Here is a 17,684-nt window from a genome sequence, read left to right on the forward strand (position 1 = left end):
TGCCTGCCTCTGCTCCTTTGGCTGCAAATGAGGGTCAGGCTGTGAAGGTGAGAGCAGGATGAGATCAGAGGCAAATCCCTCTGAGAAGGACCCACTCTCAGCCCCACGGGAGCAGATGGAGCCACTGAGGGCAGAAATTAAATTGGAGGGAAAACCAACTGGAGCAGAGAGAAGTGTGAGGGGAAAAGGAGACCAGGAACCACCAGTGAGGCTGCAGTTCTTTAATGAGAAGGAAAACTCCTCTTGCCAATGTGCTCGTTTCTGTTCCCTGATGGCAAACCCAAGCACGCCCCAGGGTGCGACAGCGTGTCCCTGTCCTGTGGCTTATCCCAAAATGCCAGGGCCTCAGCAGAGCTGCAGAGAGCTGGGAACAAGCTGGGCAGAAGCGTTCAGCCCCAGTGCTGCTGGCTTCCAGCCTGTCATCCCCGGGGATTTCAGAAGCCCCTGGATTCCAGGCCTGCATACACCTCCCGCTGGCCTTTCCGGATGGGCTGTGGGAACAGCAGAGATCCTGGTTCAGGAATCCTTACCTGAGCCCGCACAATACGTGGAGAAAAGCACAACAGAGCAGGGGCAGCGCAGGGGAAGCTGCAGTTCTGCTCCCAAATACATCCCTGTGGCAGCACCAGGAAAAGGGGCTGCACCTTCACCACCTTTTTCCTCCACTGTCAGGAAAACTTGGAGCTTGACTGGATGCTTCCTCAAGGATAGATGACCTGGCTATCAGCCCCAGTCCCGGCCCTGGCTATCCCTCCCCAGGCAGCAGGGATGGAAAGCCCAGGGATAGTCCTCACCTCATAGTCCGGGTTTGGGACAGGGGGAGGGCGCTGCATCTTCGGACCTGAAACAGAGGCACAGAGAGGGAATCCTTGGGGATTCCTGTCACGAGGGACTTCCAGGATGATCCCACAGCCAGGCACACCATGGGTCAGCTCCCATAGCTTTATTCTGAGCTCTTGAAGCTGCTGCCAGGAGCTGGAGGGTTGGCTCCAGCACAACAGCCTGGGAAATGGGCTCCTGTGTGCAGGGAGCCTTTGGCACAGCAGCCACTCCCATCCCTGCACACACAGGCAGCCTGGAGAACACGTGGGAAGCAGGAGCATCGTTTGGAAGCTCGTGGAGAGCAGAGGATGCTCCGTCACGTCACGCAGTGGGGATGAGGGATTCACTGGGTGCTCAGCGGATGTCACGGGGAGCAGGGGGGTCTGGAATGGCTCTTACCTCGTGGCCGACTGTCCCCACCAGCACTGGCTCGTCCCTTCCTGCCTTTGCTGAAGTAATAGACCAGGATCAGCACCCCCAGGGTGATGAGAAGGTCTGCAGTGATGATCCCTGCCACGGTCAGGGCATCCAGCTCCTCGCAGTTGGCACACACTGCCGGGGGATGAGGGGAGGGGGAGATGCTCAGAGCCAGGGAAAGCCCTGGCCTCGCTCACCTGAGTGCTGGCACAGGGCTACAGGCAGGTGGGAAGGGGAAAAGGGCAAACTGAAAGGAAAGGGGAGATTCCTTCTGCCAAAAATCTGCTCTCAGACTCTTACTGCCCACACAGAGCAGGAAGGGGCTTGGCAGCACCATATTTACCCACCCCAGCACTGAAAATGAACTCCCAGTTCCCAAAATCTGCCACTGGAATGTGCAGGCTGAAGGGTCTGCACTCACCTCTGGCATTCAAGTACAGCTTACGCTTCTTATTACCCAAGGAACAGCTCAGGTTGGCAGGAGTGCTGTCATGGTCCTTTATAATGAACTTTCCCTCCTCGATGTCCCCTCTTCTCCCAGATGGGTCCCACTTGATGCCCTCGTCCTCCAAGGGACACGTGATTGTCACCGTGGTGCCAGAAATCTCCACCAGGAATTCCCCTTGGGAAGACAGACCAATGAGAAAGGAAACTAAGGGGAAACCTCAAATATTTCTACCTCTTTTTTAGTCAGCTGCAGTTTTTATAGTACACTAAACCGTTAAGAATGCTGATAAAATTCACTTACCCTCCTGTTCTTCATCTGCAAAACAGAAAATAAGGAGTGTTAAAAAATTATCTCACAACTGCCTCACTGCTTGGTGCTGTTGGAAATGCCCAACACTGATAATAATTAGGGACCAATTTCTCCAATCAGTAAGATCCCTGTCGATTAACGAACAGTGAATTTTTCCTACCCTGCCATATTTGCAAAATTCAAATATTTCTATTTGACTCTTAGTTCTCACTTTGGAGGCATATTTGGGGTTTTTAGCATGCTAAATAGCTAAGGATGGTGGTAAAACACACTTACCCTGCTGAGCTGCGGTGCCAACTGCAAAAAAAAAAGAGTAAGAATTATTAAGTAATTGAGCTTCTGCTATGATATGATTTCCTACTCCCAGGACATCCTTTCTGAACTCAGCTGCTTGAAAGAGATGTTCATAGTCCCCCATTCACGCTGAAAGCATTAGAAATATTCTGGTGGTGAGACAGGATGTTGTTCTGGAGTTGGAAGCCATTTTTAACGCAGCCTAACGCAGAATGGAAACTTGAATCATTTCCTGACCCAGCTCAGAAAAAGGGTTGTTATTGCACTCTGTGCACCCCAAAATTCTGCTTTATTATCATGGAGCAACCACTGCTGGAAAACCCTGGTCAGAGGCTCTGTCCTCAGCAAGGGAACCCGCTGGGGAGTGGGACCCTGACGTTGGTGTAACGCTGTGAAACAGTTTATCTGCGTGATTTTTCTGCCTTGTAGGAAACAACTTGCTCCACGGAAGGCTCTGGAGCATCAAAGAAACCGATTTTAGGAGGTGTGAATCAGACCTGCGATTTCCTTTAAAGACATTTGTCTTTTTACAATAGATTTGAATTCCACAGACAGCGGACTTGGCTGGAGAGAAGGTGACCTGCTGCTTTTTTATTTTATGTAGATGAATTTAAATCTGAAACCAGAACAGGCCACTGATAAACTAGGCGCTGGTATTTGCAGCACATTGGCAGAGTAGCTGTAGTCTTATTGTAACAACTCTTAATGAACCCCTAGCGAGTTTATCTCTCCTCATTACTGGCTTCTTTAGAGCCTCTACAGGTACTCTGCACCTCATCCTAAACCAGCATTCAAACTGCTCCGGTATTGAAATTGCCGCCACACCCTTGATATCCCACCGAGTCTGCAGTTCTTTACCCAGGATCACGAAATGCTTTAAGGAAAGTGCACGAATAAAGGATAAACCCAAACTTTAAGACCGCGGCACCTCTCAGTTCTCAGTGCACCGAGCTCCAGCGCTGCTGCCTGCAGTTTGGGGACTCACCTGCACACAGCAGGAGCCCCAGGAGGGGCAGGGACCGCTCCAGCCTCATCCTCGTGTTCCTCCTCCTCCTCCTGCTCCTCTCCACCACATCAGACTGGCGTGGCTGTGGCAGGAAAGAACACGGTGGCTTCTCAAGAAAGAGGCCCAGGATTTTTTTTCCCAGAATTGCTAACGACCCGGGCAGGGCTGGGGGACTCACTGTTTCCAGGGCGGCCAAGGCAGACCCAGACACGTGAAATAAGCCCAGGTCAGGAAGTGCGGAGGCTCAAAATGTCTTCATGGGACGTCACCGCCAGCGAGGGGTGGCTGCTCTGCTCTGCACCAGCTCTGCAGGGCTCAGGAGCTGCCCTGGGAGCAGCAGGACAGAGAAATGAGCCAGAATCAGATTCGCCAGCAGGACCTTCCCAACAGCTTCTCAAAGTGAGAGCTTGTGAAGTTCCAGCTGTGCCAAACGACTTCACGTGGAATCACAGGATGGTTTGGGGTGGAAGGGTCCTTAAAGAGCATCCCATTCCACCCCTGCCATGGGCAGGGACACCTTCCACCATCCCAGGGTGCTCCAAGCCCCGTCCAACCCGGCCTTGGACGCTGCCAGGGATGGGGCCAAGCTGCTCTGGGTACCCTGTGCCAGGGCCTCACCTCCCTCACAGGGAGGAATTCCTTCTTCCCTGTATCCCATCTAACCCTGCCCTCTGCCAGTTCCATACCGTTCCTCCTTGTCCTATTCTACAGTTTCTGATCAAGAGTCCCTCTCCAGCTTCCCTGCAGGTCCCTTTCAGGCACTGGAAGTTTGGAATGAAGGAACCAGAAGCACCACACGGAGCTCAGCACAGGAGCCCCTGAACGGAGCTTGGGCGCGCCAGGCCGGGACATCGTTCCCTGCCCGGCCCTGCGCTCAGCCCCGTCCTCACGGGCCCACCCGGAGGCATCCCAGCAGCATTTTTGGGAGGCTCTCCCGCCCGGGCGCTCCCACGGGGAAGTGGCCCGGCCCCACTAGAGGGGGCTCCTGCCCCGGCCAGCGCCGCACGCAGGGCACGGTCCCTCCCAGCTCGGGCTTGGGGCGGGCACAGACCCGCCGTGGCACCGGGACAGGGGCACTCCAAGTGGCACGGACAAAGGGAACGTTGTTGTGCCCCGTTTCCTTGATTGGGGTGCTCTCTTTGGCCGTCAGAGCTTTCTTTTCCTTATTTATGTTTCCAAATGGAACGCCGGAGAATTTAGGTTGTTGGTGGGTGTGCCAGGGACGTGGTCTTCTCTTAAAAGTTGGAGTCCACGTGTTTTGAAAGAAGATGGAGATTAGCAAAAGTCTGCAGGCAAAGGTGGGAACAGCGGCTGTTCACAGCCCTGTGCAGAACCAGGATTAGGAAGTGGCAGCAGATCGGCTTGCAGGTACTTTAAACACAACCTGAACAAAGCCCCAGACTGATAAATATTCGTGGTGGCAAGGAAAGAAAGGGAGGTGATACTTTGCAATAGTAACTGAGTGGAAATCCGGGGAGATGCAGTGATGAAGGGCCAACAGGCCCAGATCCTTCCCAGGGAGATAGAGATCCTTGGTGTCTCGGAGCTGTTAGCAGGGATGTGGTAGCAGACACAGGATTCCCTGCTCTGTTCGGGGGACAATGCACGGAGCTCATGGCCTCAGTGCTCTTTTTCCACCGCCAAATCCCTGAAGGGAGCCCCTCCAAACACCCAGAGGTTCAGGCACCATCCCCAACCCTGCCCTGGCACCCTTGCAAAGGAAACCAGCACCAGCCACAGCTACCACCGATAACCTGGGATGGCTTCTTGGAACGGGATCGTGAACCAGACACAAACACTGGCACAGCCAGTGATTTATGGCCCTCAAATGCAAACTTCCTCATTTCGCCAACACACGGGCTCGGATTGGTTTCACATTCTCACAACTGCCTCGTGCCTCCAGCAGAATATTTCGTGTTCTACGGAATTTCTCCCTTGTGGAGCACCGCAGGGCTTCCCCAGCTGTGCCTGGAATGCGGCCAGGCTGACCCATTTTCCACTTGGCTTTTCCAAGAGCCAAGGCTCCCAATCCTTGAATGTTCCGATTATTTTAGGGTAGGTACCTGTGGTTTGGTGGGACGTTTCCATCCTCTGGATGAGTGCTCGCACTGCGGCCGCGGACTGTCAGTTTTGGGCTGCTCTTTTGGGGATTGTTTGCAGGTTTTTTGCTGAACAAATGGCGCGCGTTCCTTCGAGCCACCTATGAACACCTCCAGGCAATTTTTCTTTTACCTCCCACGAGAGGGGAGTGGTTTCAGGTGGCAGCTGGGAGGAGGAATGATTGCAATACAAAAGAGGAGGGGAATATGGGAGGGAGGAGAAATTAATCTTACCTTGGGAATCTCGCTGGTTTACGGGCAGAAGCGAGCGGGGCTGGGCACACCTCGGCAGGGAGCGCTCACCTTCCCTTGCAGGCCGAGCTGGCGGCAAGGAATCTGCCCTGTTGTGCTGGGAAGACTTTGTGAAACTCATATTCCACCCGGTCACCGAGAGCCCGGAGCGGATTTGTCTTTGCAGACCTGGACTTTTCTCCCCGATGCGCGGCCGCACCTGGCTGGGCGCTGCGCTCGTCCTTGGGGTGCAGCTCCGAGGTAAGGAAACCTGTCCCTGGCCGGCCGTGCTGCCGTCCTCACCCCCCGCTTCTGATCCCTTAAATTATCCCTAAGGCAGAGGCTTTCCCCCCGTCCTTGCTGCGATTCTTTCTGTGCGGGGTTCGCTGGAAGTGGCACGAAGCGGTTGAGTTTCTTCCCCGGCAGGTTTAGGCGTATTCCAGCGGAAGAACACCGATTTCCTTCACTGATCTCCTCCTCAGCTCGGGTTTCAACGTCTTTTTCTCTCCTGCCAGGAATCTGAACTTTACTCCCAGCCTTTTTGTCTTTTTTTTCCCCCCCACCTTTGTTCCTAAACAATCAGGGATTGTCCAGGAGCCCCAGGTTCAGATCCTTTACACAGCAAAGGTTCCAGACGGACACGAAACTCACTTGGATTTTCAGTGGTTTATATCAAAACACCCGGATTTTAAGAATGACACATCCTTCTTTCCCAAATGCATCAGCACGCGGCGCGGGTGTAATCTGCCTTGGGAAAAAGTATTTTACACTTATTTCTCACTTAGTTCTTTTCAAGGAGTTTAAAATGAAAAGATTTGGCACCGAGTCTTCGTATGAGCAATGTGATCTCTGCCAGTGAAGTTTCCCACGTGTGAATACCCTCAGTGTTTCGGCATTCCAAATATTTTCCCTTTTGAGATAAGGAATTATTTGGAAGGAAGTATTTAGTCATAAATTACTTCCAAATACGTCTTTATTATGAAGTTATGTTTTACAGCCCTAGATAAGCTTTTTTTTGGCTGGAATCACACTGGGGTGAGTTAACTTCCTAAGGTGACAGGATAGTGATATTTTCTTTTTCCTTCACTAGCAATCATTAATTTTTCTTATTTTTCATTTTCCTCCTCTCTTTTCCTTGCTCTCCCTCCTGCTGGTTGTCCCTCTTCCAGGGGAGCATCAAGTGAGCGATGCTCACTTATTTTTAAAGCAGCAGCTGTGGTGGTTGTGGGGATGTTTCTTGGATAAACAAATCCACATTTACCTTGAGGATTTCCTCTAGAATTCCTCAGCCTGACTGAATTTACCTGCAGCTGCCCAGCTGGGCCATAAACCCTCTAAAACTGGCTCTGGATACATCAGTAAGAGCAGTTTCACTGTGGTGTGCATGAGGCTGAGTATAAAGTGTATAAAGGGAAGTTCTAGCACGGGAAACAGCAGTTATTGAGTGGGTTTCAGTCCAGTTTGAGAAGGTTTTTCTGAATAAATCTACAGGACCACCCCCCTTGGAATGTGCCTGACACACTCAGGTTATCCATTGCCAGCGCACATAAGGCTCCCAAAGAACTCAAGCTGATAAGGAGCAGTGATGAGCTCACTCCAAACAGCGATTTCCCCCCTCTGAGCCCTCTGTTTGCCCTGCAGCGCTGTGGCTGGCGGCAGCAGTGGAAGTTCACACTGCCAAGGAGGTGGTTGCCGTGAACGGGACCAACCAGCGGCTGAAATGCACCTTTTCCAGCAGCAGCCCCGTGAGCGATCAGCTGTTAGTGAGCTGGAACTTCCAGCCCGAGGACCTGAGCTCTCACGAGCCGGTGAGTGAGATCTTTGTGCTCCGTTTCAGGGGTTCACCCTTGCCCCAACACCCAGCACTGAGTGAGCAGGGAGTGGGTATGGACACACCCAAAATCCACAAGTACATTTGGGCCTTTGTCACTTGTAGTGATTAATCCGAGTTCTGTTTATAGACCCTGCCTAAAAAACACCCTCTCATGTTTAGTTTTGGGTGATCAGGGTTAAAATATTTGTGGCTTGATAAAGCTGGACCTGCTGACACCACAGCTGAGCCCTGTCTTAGGTGACATCCTGCACCTGACGCAACTTCAGAAATCTTCCAGGTCCCTTCCAACCCAGGCCATTCGACATTTCGGTGATTTTTGTAGGTATTTCGCTACCTGAAGGAGCCCTACAAGCCCCCCTCTGGAAGGTTTAAAGAGCGAGTCACCTGGGATGGGAACATCGAGCGTAACGATGTTTCCATCATCATCTGGAACCTGCAGCCCACTGACAACGGGACCTTCACCTGCCAGGTGACAAACCGGCCAGATGTCTATGGCACCATCGGGGAGGTGCGACTCCGGGTTGTGCAGAAAGGTGAGAGGCCAAGAAACTCCCCCCGAGGCCGTGTGGATTTAGCCAGAGTGGCCTTCCTCCACACCCGGGAAAACTATGGGAGAAAAGGGGTTGTAAGTAGAAAGCATGAGGGGAAAAAGAGGAGACTGAGGGAAGGTTTTATTCACAGATACAGGATCCCAGCCTCGTTCCTCCTGGGTGTCCCTCTGGTTCACTCCTCTGTCTCTCCCCACGCAGTGACTTTCTCAGAAATCCATTTCCTGGCCATTGCCATCGGATCGGCCTCTGGCCTGATGATCATCGTGGTGACAGCTGTGATTATCTGTCGGCAGCATCGCAGGAAAGCACGAGACAAGAGGATCGAGGTGGCAGACACTGAGCTGTAAGGACATGGGAGGGAGGGAGGGAGGGAGGGAGGGAGAGGCTCCTGGGAGAGCTTGTCAACTTTATCTCCACGGCCTTTCTGAATTATTGGTGTGGACCCTGCACGGAGCATCTACAATGCAAAACTGCCAACCCAATTAGCCATAATTGGCTGTGTGCAGGCAGAACAGAGCCCCAGGATGGACAAGCTCTGGAGTCCTCATTTGGCTGTTGCCTCTCTCAGTGGCTCCTCACCCAGAGAAGGAGCCAGGTGCCGTGGTGGTGGCTGGCAGGTGACCACCCTGTCCCCTGAGCTGTGCTCACCACACGTGTGGCACACTCACCATCTCACCTTGGGTGTGCTGTGTGTGACTCAGGACACCCTGCTGCTCAGCATGACACTGATTTGGGATTTTTTTTTTTTTCTCTTTTCTCCCCTTTTTATAACAGTAAAGAAAAGGAGAGTCTGAAGATGAGGGAAGAAAAGGAACCCATTCCATTGGAAGACTAAAGGTCTTTGCTGGTGTGCACAATGCAGGTACACATCCAAACCTTCTGTAATTAATGTCTCAGTGTTCCTGTGGGCTCTCCAGGACAGATTCCCTCGGGTATTTTCCTGCTATTCACAGTCAGAGCTGAGGCCACAGTCACACTTTGCTGTTGAGGATCCTTCAGAGACAGCTGAACAATCCCTGAATCATCACAGCCTCATAAATATGCAAGAGATTTCTCCACCTTGGTGTTGAGGAGCATTTGTAGGAAAGCCATTGTTGCTGCTTTCCATGGCATTCCTGCTTTGTGGATGAAGAGGAATGAATTACTTCCCCTTTGTCAGTTTTGTATCTGCTTTTTGATTACTTTAACCTTTATTGTTTTAAAATTGCTACAGGAAGACTGGAACTGTTTCCATATTCCCTGGCTTTGCCTAAACTTGTCAGCATAAATTTTACCCACAGTTTCTGAGGTCAGCAGTTGCCTCTATTATTTTGGTTTTTGACAATAACCCTGAGTAATGGATGTTTGTTTTTCTTATAATCTTTCTTCTCAGGTACTTCCAAAGCAGCTGGTGAAAGCTTGTAATTTGGGGTGTTAGAACAAAGCTGGATTACAGACGCCCCACGCTGCCCGTGTGGTACCTCTGCTCAACCTGAAAGTCTTGCACGGAAATAGGGTGACTTTACATGAGCTGTGAATTCCCTCCAGTGAAGCAAAGCAGGAGGAACTTGCCCCATGAACAAAGAACTTTCCTCTCCATCTTCTCACCTGTGGAATGCGAGCAAGGCTCCTCTGGAAGACGGAAGTGCCAAGACAGCAGACTGAACGGAGGGCTGGGAGGTGTTTGAGCAGATGCACTCTTGCACCTTAGAAACCACAACGTGCCTTTGTGTTGCCCTGTTTTTATTCCCTGAGAATCCTCCCTGAAATCCTGAAAAGGAGGACTGAGCAGTGAGGGCTCAGCTGGTACAACAGACGTACTTGGAATCGCTTTTCTGCGTTAGATGGACAGTGTTAGAGCTGGGCAATGTGTGCTGTTTGTTAGGGACAGCGTTCGCCAGCCGGGGTGGTTTTCACATCCATCTCTTGCAGCTTTGGGAGGCTCTGGGGGCTGAGGAGTTTTCTGCCTGGATTCAGCAGCTCCCCCTCCTGTTCACATTCCCACGCTCGTTATCCCAGTGCTCCCCTCTGTTCCCCTTAGTTCCAGCCCCCAAAACTGGAACCCACAGAGCTATAACGGCGTCTAACCAGCCCCAAATCAATCCCATTACAGTATTTACCCAGCCCCAAATCAAAGCCTTGACCAGTTTGTTTGTAGGGCGTCTTTATTGCTTTACAACCTGTGATGTGCCCGCACGTTCCCAGGCTGTTCCTGGCTGTTTGTTTTCATTTTCTCTCACCTGTGTTGTAAATAAAGGCACCTTGCTGAGAGCTATGCTGGTGTGGAGGGGGGCTGTGACCTGGGAGTCCCTGACGCCTCAGATGAGCAGATTTGCACTGTTTGTCCCCAAAATTGGATTTGTTACCTGGTGTGCAACAAACCAATAGTGAAATACTTCATGGAGATGTTGATTATTATTTCAGAGGAGCCCAGGCCTGGGTGCTCAGTGGTGTCTCACAAACCCAGCACCCCCCAGCAGACTTTTCATGCCATTATTTATACACAGAAATTCAGCATTAATAACTTTCCGAGTACAGCCCTTCTCTCACGCTGGGTTATTAATTCCCGTACAAGTTACGTCACCCCAGCCAACTTCTACCCCTGCTCAGGGGAAGGGTCTTCACCTGGCCAGGGTCTTTCTGACCTGTAGGTGTGATTTTTATTATTATAACCAAGATAGTTCAGCTCTGGGATATATAAACCTTGGGTGTTTTGCCCAGTTAGCCATGTACACATAGACACACATCAACATCTTGATTTAATACATCCTCAAAACGTGTCGGTTCCAGGATGTCCTTGGCTAAGGGATGCAGCTGCTGCCTGTTCCCCTGATTAGGTCTCCCTTTTTTTGCTGATTGCGCTTGAAAATCTACAAAGATCTCACAGCGAGGAACATCCTGACACATTCCTTGTTTTGCGGCAGCACCCAAAAAAAAAAAAAAAAAAAAAAAAAAAAAAAAAAAAAAAAAAAAAAGCGCAGGGAGCGGGCTGGCGGTGACAGGAACCGCTCGGGGATTTGGGGACAACCGCGGTGGCCACGCCGGCCCCTCCGCTGGCCCCGGGCCGGCTGCGCGGCCGTCCCAGGCGTCCCCAGCGCCGCGGCCATTTCGGGGCTGCCCCGCCCTCACCTGCGCCAGGTGAGCGCCATGTTCCGGGGCTGAGCCCGGCCGGGATGCGGCGCCGAGGGGCGGCGGGGGCCGGCGGCCGCCTCCTCCTCCTCCTCCTCCTCCTCCCGCTGCTGCTCGGTAACGGGGGGCTGCAGGGGGCGGGGTGGGATGGGATGGGATGGACGGGACGGGAGCGGCGGTGCCCGCGGTGCTCCGGAGGGTCCCGCGTGGGAACCGGGCCGGGAGCGCCCGGGCTGCGGCTCTGGGGGCGGTGGATGGTCCCGGGGCGGTGGGCACTTTGGAGGAGGTGGGAAGCCTGGGAAGGGCCGGCCGGGAGCGGTGGGAGGCTCGGACAAAGTTCTTCCCGGGAGCGGTGGGAGCCTCGGGAAGGGCCGGAGCATCGCGGCAGCTGAACGGGGCAGAAGTGGCTGCACACGCTGGAAACAAGAACTGAGAGCCCTTGGTGCTGTGGGGAGACTTTTGACCCGGTGCGTGTGAAATTCAGGCGCTGTGGCAAGAAACACAGAGCAGAATTGCATTAAAGTACCCAAAGCTGAGGGTTTGCGACTCGTCAGAGACGCAGCTGATTCCATTTCTCGGCTCTTGGTCTCCACACCTGAACAGCTGTGCTGGTACTTCCCAGGTACTTTATTTGGAGCCCGTTCCAGCCCCACGGAGGATAGGTCAGGGAAGTTTGCTGCTTTTCTTCAAATTTCAGTGTGGGGGAGGGAGGCCCTGCTGTGCTTTAGTCTTTGAATTTTGGTTGACCTGCACACGTGTCGGTATTTCTGGGACAATTTTGCATCTCACAGGTAACAAGAAATTAATCCCTGCCTTTTGTGCCTGTTCCATCAGATGTCTGCAATGTTCTTTCCCTGGAAATTAAAGCCAGTCCTAAAGTCCGAGCTTTTGTGGGTGAGCAAGTGCTGCTGAAATGCTCCTTCAAATCCAGCTCCCCCATCACGGAGAGCCTGCTGGTGGACTGGACCTACCGTCCCCTTGCTGGGGGCCAGATGGAGACAGTAGGTGGACCTATCTGAATTTTCTGTTTGCTTTGCTGGGCTGCTGCCTTGCTTTGTGGTTTGGGAGTCTCGTTGTTGCCTTCCTTCCCCTGTAAAATTCCTTTGGTGTTCTCTGGGTGAAAAAGTGTTCTATGTAAAGACAAAATAGAACAATAATGATAAAGTAGATAAATTTGTGGGTTTGCCACAAGTGCTGCATTGTGCGCTACACAGAATGACTGTAAAGATTTGATTGGTAGCTTTATTTCTCTTATATAGGAAATATCCTGCCTGGCTTCTTAGTGTGTCATTATTCCTTTATTTTTGCAATGCAACAAGCAGTTCACTCTGCTTTCCTGGGTGAGTGTTTTATTGCCACAATTATTGCCTTTCCCTCCTTGCAGGTTTTTCATTATCAGTCTGTTCCACACCCCACAACAGCGGGGAAGTTCAAAGACAGGATATCCTGGGTTGGGAATGTTGCTAACGGTGATGCTTCCATCGCTATCCAAAGCCCAGTGCTCAGTGACAACGGGACGTTCATCTGCAGCGTGAAGAACCCTCCGGACGTTTATCACAACATTCCCCAGACAGTGCTGGTGGTTACAGAGCGGGGTAAGGCTCCCTGCCCAGAATTTGGCCTCACCTGTGTGCTGGAGTTGCTTTCTGGGATCTTGGAACCCTGAGCATCATGTGGGAAATGCTCCCTGGAGTTCCTTGCTGGAGTTTCAGCAGGGGTTGCCTCAGCCCCGCTCTCTGAGCTCAGTACTTTGAGAGCTACTGAATTGATTTGGGGCAGGAAGGGACAGGGGAAGCTGTGGTGATAACAGGAATCAAAAGCGTCCCTTTGTTCAGAAGTTTCAGCCTCCGCAAATTGTGGCAGAACAAGTTAAACATTGAGGAAACGCTGGCCTAAAAATAATCTCCACATCACAAGCGCTGATTGTCAGTAATAATTTCCTCATCTGCCCTGCGTGCCAGCCCTGCCCCAAATTCCCAGCTCAGCCGTGCTGATAGAACTGTGTCGTGCCCTGCCTTCCTCTGCAGTGGAGGCACCTGGCTGGGCTGGGTTTGGGGACGGGAGCCCCGCAGATGTGGGCACTGGAGCCCTGCAGATGTGGGGACAGGCTGTTTCCAGTCTGCCAGCCCTGTGTTTCATGTGAAAGGGCCACCAAGCTGTGCTCTGGGTGAGCTTTTGTGCCAGAGGCTCAGCCAAGCTGTGTCTCACTGCTTTTCAGGCCTGGCCTTCCAGCTGACCTCAGCAGCTCTGCTCTCCATCCTGGTGTTTCTCCCTTCCATCCTCGTGGTCATTCTGCTGCTGGTGAGGATGGGGAGGAAATTCCAGCTGATGAAGGAGAAAGGAAAATGTGGCTACAAGAAATCCTCCATCGAAGTGTCTGATGAGTAAGTCCTGGCTGCAGGCTGGAGCCTGTATTTCCACTTCAGGGTGTTGGCGCAGGCACGAGGGATGATTTCCCCACTGTCCTGCAGCACAAACTGTCTGTGGTTCAGTCACTGGTATCTGCTTCTCACCCAGCAGTGGGAAAGCTTTGGGAAATTCCTGTGCTGGAGCATAAACCGAGTGAGTGCACATCCCCTTTTCCTGTCGTTCGCGTGAGGAATGCCGTGGAACTGCAGCAGTTTAGGGTCAGACACTATTTCACTTCTGTAATGAGGTTTTTTTTTAGCCTGAGTCAGCACAGTGTTTTGCATGGTGAGCTTTGTGTGTTGCATTTTGTACTGAAGTCACCATAACAACAAAATAAACCCGATAATGCTACCTGTGGTGGCCTGAGCAGAGATGCCACATACTGAAGGAGCCTTGGAGACTGAATTCCCTTCTGCTCAATTCCTTGCAGAATGATTTTTTTTTTTTTTGCTGCAGTCTCTGAATCTTTTGATTGGTGGTATAAGATTTGCCAGCCAAAAAGCAACTTTTGTTTTAATCTTTGTGGCACTTAAGTGAAATATCTGCCTTCAAAAGGAGGCACCTGGCAGCTTTCAGTCCTTTTGGCTTTGCTGTGTGGAGTCAAAGGCTTTTCCTCACGATGAAAAACCTTCAGTTCCATGTGGTGTAACCAGAATTCAGTCCAGAGGAGATACTGGAATGTCTGGGGGGGAAAAGTCCAACCTGATGCCGTGCTTTTCCTGCAGGCCTGAGCACACAGACACAGCCGGCTGCGGGGGAAAACTCAGGGAGTGGTGCCTGAACTGTGTGGTAAGTGAAAGTTGGTGTTTTCACAGAGGTTTTGCCAACTTGGGTGCTCAAAGAAGGTGCTAGGAGCAGCAGGTAAAGTGTCATAACATCTCTGGGTGTCCAAGGTGTGTCCCAAATGGCTCCTGGGAGCTTCCCAGCTATAGGGACTGAGAACTGCTGGTTGTAGTGGTGGGGAAGCTGTCATGACATCCATCAAATTGATTTCTCATTTGACTTGATTGGAATCAAAGCTGTCATTTTAAGAAGAAAAATCAGGGCTGAAGTGCCAGCTGCTGTGAGGTTTCTTTAGGGGCTCTGTGTGAGCAGTTTGGGGTTGGCAGTGCTGCAGTGGGGAAGGCAGGCAGGCAGTCACCCCCCAGCCCCCCGTGTTTCTGCAGAGGCGGTGGAGATCTTCCTCCTTTCACCTCGTTTTCATTATGACAGAACATTGCTAAACCCTTGTGGTTTGTTTGTTTGTTTCTGCTTTTTGTTTGTTGTGCTCTCTGAAGTGGTGGTTGCCTTCTAATTCTGCTCCTTCCCTTCCCACCCCAGCAGCAGCTCCTGTTAATCAGGTGCCTTGTGCTCCAGCTCCTGAGTGTCTTTGCCATCTGCTGCCCTTGTTTTGTGTGAGTCCTGTGTGCTGGAATCAGCAACCACAAGCATGGCACATTCCAGAGTAATGCCTGCTTTGAGAGGGCTTTCATTCTTCCACCATGTCCTGCAGAGCAGATTTACCTCAGGGGCACCTTTGAATCTCATGAACGCAGTCAGGACGTGTGTTAAGGAGGATTTAAATATGTGTTGCTCTTCTAATGCCAGTGATTTAAAATGTCCTAAATGCCCAAGCCTTCAGACAGGCGTGTGCTGATGGTTTCTATTAGATCCGGGATGAAAAACAGGCAATTACGTAAGTTGAACATAAAATATTTACAGTTCTGCATTAGACACAGCAGGTACAGAGCTGCAGTGTTGGGAACGAGGCTTTGGAGAGGTGCAGGAAGCAGGAAATGCTTTGTGCCAAAGGCAGAGTTGCCTTGGGAGGTGGAAAGGCTGTTCCAGGTGACATTCTGGGAACCAGGGAAGCACCAGGTGGGGAGGTGGGAAAGGATGGAGCCCCAGTTTGGTGAGGGAAATGCTGTCAGGGAATGGGAGATCTTAAAAGTTGAAAAGTGTCCTCTCATCCTTTGGGAGGAGTCAAATTGGAGCGATAAAATCCTGCTGCTTTCATGTAGAGAGTACTTTGTCAGGTGTGATCCTTTGCTGTCTGATACTGCACTGTTTATCTGATCAGGTCTCTGAGAATGCTGCCCCACTCACTTTAATGATTCTGCATTTTTGAGGTGTCTCTAATGTGCTTTTTCAGGCTTCGTATGTGACCAAGCAATTAAAATTGCAAAGCCAATGGAAAACCTCTTTAGGCTCAAAAAGTCTGGAGTGTCAGTGAGATTTCCCTTGTAGAGCTGAGGTGTTTGGGTGAGTTTCCAGCTCAGAGCTGCAGAGGTGCTTGTGGGGACACCATCAGATGAGTGCTGTGGTTAGAGCAATGATGGGGTGTCTGTCAGGGCTGAGAAACAATAATTTGTGCTGCTCAGGACTGTCTCTGCAGGGCCGTGCTGCACTTTCTGGTTCATCTTTAGCTGCTGCTTCTCTTGAAACACATTTCACTTGTGGGTTATGCCATGGTCATTGTGTCTGGGAGAGGTCAAACAGATTTAGTGCTTATATTTATACTTATATTTATATTTACATTTATATTTACAGCAGTGTTTTTGCAAGTCCTCAGGCTTGTTCAAGCACAGCAGCATTTCTGGGAAGCGTTTAGGCTCTTGCCAGCAGCCCAGCCAGGCTCAGCATTTGGCTGAACTCATGACTTCATTCATGTCTTCACACATAGTTTCTCTCTCCATGTTCCCTGTTCAGGACACGGATGAGGAAGATCCATACTGATGGAAGACTGAAGCTGTGGAAAAATACTAAAATTTCAGCACTGAAAACTGTGGTTAGATCCTTCCAGAGGCTGCTGGATAACCAGTGCAGGTTGAAGGATGTGCTCTGCTCTCTGTGGATTGGAAGAATAATGCTGATGGGATAATTCACTTCTATTTAAGCACAAAATAATGATTTTTTTAAAAAAATCTTTCTAATACATTGGGGAAAAGAAAGTCTCTTGCCCTCAGATCTGCGGGGCCTACAGAAGCCTCAGTGCCTACAGTGCCAGCGTGCCTTGGTTTACCTGCAAATTGGTTTTGTTTATTGGTTTGATTTTTTTTTTTTTTGGTGACATTCCTCCTTTCCTGAGCCCTGGAAACCCAACTTCGTGAAGTAAAGGCTGCTCCAGCTCTCTGGGCTGCTTGCCTTTGGGCACTGACAAGGTTTATTCTCAGTTTTTGTGGAACATACTGACTCAAACCAGTTTGATGATGGTATCTGGCATCCTCTGTCTTGGAGTGAAGAGAACCTACTGCTTTTGAAGTATTTTTTGGTTTATTCAGCTGCATCACTGGGTACCTCTCCTTCTACTTGTAGAAGTGAAGCACAATTCATAGAAAGCTTTTTTTTTTTTTTTTTCTTCTTTTTTAAATCAGAAATGCCAATGGGGACTCTGTTTCTGGGGACACACAACCCCATCTACCTCAGCCATGGACTCAAGCACTGCCCAAACGAATGTTCTGTTTGCAGTAGTTGTTTTCTTCCTCCCTTCTCCTAGGACCCATTTTATGGAAATGTTTAATTGTGCAGCATTACTTCCCCTCGAGGAAGGGCATTTCCTCTTTCCCCAGCCTTGTCCAACAGTGAATGGCAGAGAGCAGAGGAATTCACTCACTCAATCCCTAAAAAGCTGCTGTCTTTCTGTATCAGTCAAATATTCTCCTTTTACAGATGTGCTACAGGTTTGCTGTTGATTTTGCTGTGCAATTGCCAATAAATTGCATTATTTCATTCTGGGCTGTGGGTCTCTTTATTTGGCTAAATAGAGCTGAACTCATAAAACTGCCATCCTGAGGTGTAAAAATTGTCGTGTGATGATGGGTAAAGGTTTTTAGGGAGCAGATTTAACCCAAAAGGGGACAGGTACCAGGTCCCCCCTCAGCAGCTCTGGGCTGGCTGCAGGTTTCAGGTGTGGTGACGCTCCCACTGAGAAGTAGGTCAGCTGTAGATCTGTGCCTCCAGATAAAGAAATAAAATTTTCTCCTGTCTACTATAAAGCAATATTTAAAATGTCTGTGCTCCCTGGTGACACAACACCTCTGTCAGCCAAAACATTCCTGGGAAAGGTTTTTGGGGGGATTGTGCAGCCTGCAGGAAGTGGCTTTGCTGTTCCCCTCTCAGCACTCACACCCACATGACTTCTCTGTGAAAACCAAAGGCTCTTTTTTGCTGCAAAATG

General features: G+C 50.7%; 3 protein-coding genes across 5 annotated transcripts; 2 read left to right on the top strand and 1 right to left on the bottom strand.

Moving 5' to 3' along the window:
- Positions 1-206: 206 nt before the first annotated feature.
- CD3E (CD3e molecule) lies at positions 207-5,505 on the bottom strand. 3 transcript variants are annotated; one of them, XM_032134037.1, is made up of 9 exons: positions 5,360-5,447; positions 3,475-3,623; positions 3,276-3,378; positions 2,273-2,293; positions 1,988-2,002; positions 1,661-1,861; positions 1,222-1,374; positions 795-841; positions 207-491 (listed from the first exon to the last, which is right to left on the bottom strand). In XM_032134037.1, the coding sequence occupies exons 3-9, from the start codon at positions 3,322-3,324 to the stop codon at positions 435-437; spliced, it is 543 nt and encodes a 180-aa protein (XP_031989928.1). In that variant the 5' UTR covers positions 3,325-3,378; positions 3,475-3,623; positions 5,360-5,447; the 3' UTR covers positions 207-434. The 3 variants fall into 3 exon arrangements, with proteins under 3 accessions (XP_031989928.1, XP_031989930.1, XP_031989929.1); XM_032134039.1 differs by lacking the exon at positions 3,475-3,623 and having other exon boundaries at positions 5,360-5,505; XM_032134038.1 differs by lacking the exon at positions 5,360-5,447 and having other exon boundaries at positions 3,475-3,770.
- Positions 5,506-5,580: 75 nt separating this feature from the next.
- Positions 5,581-10,265, top strand: LOC116455779 (myelin protein zero-like protein 2). The gene is made up of 6 exons (XM_032134036.1): positions 5,581-5,887; positions 7,268-7,434; positions 7,783-7,993; positions 8,210-8,354; positions 8,786-8,873; positions 9,384-10,265. The coding sequence occupies exons 1-5, from the start codon at positions 5,833-5,835 to the stop codon at positions 8,844-8,846; spliced, it is 639 nt and encodes a 212-aa protein (XP_031989927.1). The 5' UTR covers positions 5,581-5,832; the 3' UTR covers positions 8,847-8,873; positions 9,384-10,265.
- An 873-nt stretch (positions 10,266-11,138) lies between these two features.
- Positions 11,139-17,236, top strand: MPZL3 (myelin protein zero like 3). Its single transcript, XM_032134028.1, has 6 exons — positions 11,139-11,236; positions 11,954-12,120; positions 12,504-12,714; positions 13,338-13,503; positions 14,254-14,317; positions 16,217-17,236. Exons 1-6 carry the CDS (start codon positions 11,164-11,166, stop codon positions 16,241-16,243), a joined length of 708 nt encoding a protein of 235 aa, XP_031989919.1. The 5' UTR covers positions 11,139-11,163; the 3' UTR covers positions 16,244-17,236.
- Positions 17,237-17,684: the final 448 nt, after the last annotated feature.

The sequence above is a fragment of the Corvus moneduloides genome, chromosome 25, assembly GCF_009650955.1.
Source record: "Corvus moneduloides isolate bCorMon1 chromosome 25, bCorMon1.pri, whole genome shotgun sequence".
Lineage (NCBI taxonomy): Eukaryota > Metazoa > Chordata > Aves > Passeriformes > Corvidae > Corvus > Corvus moneduloides.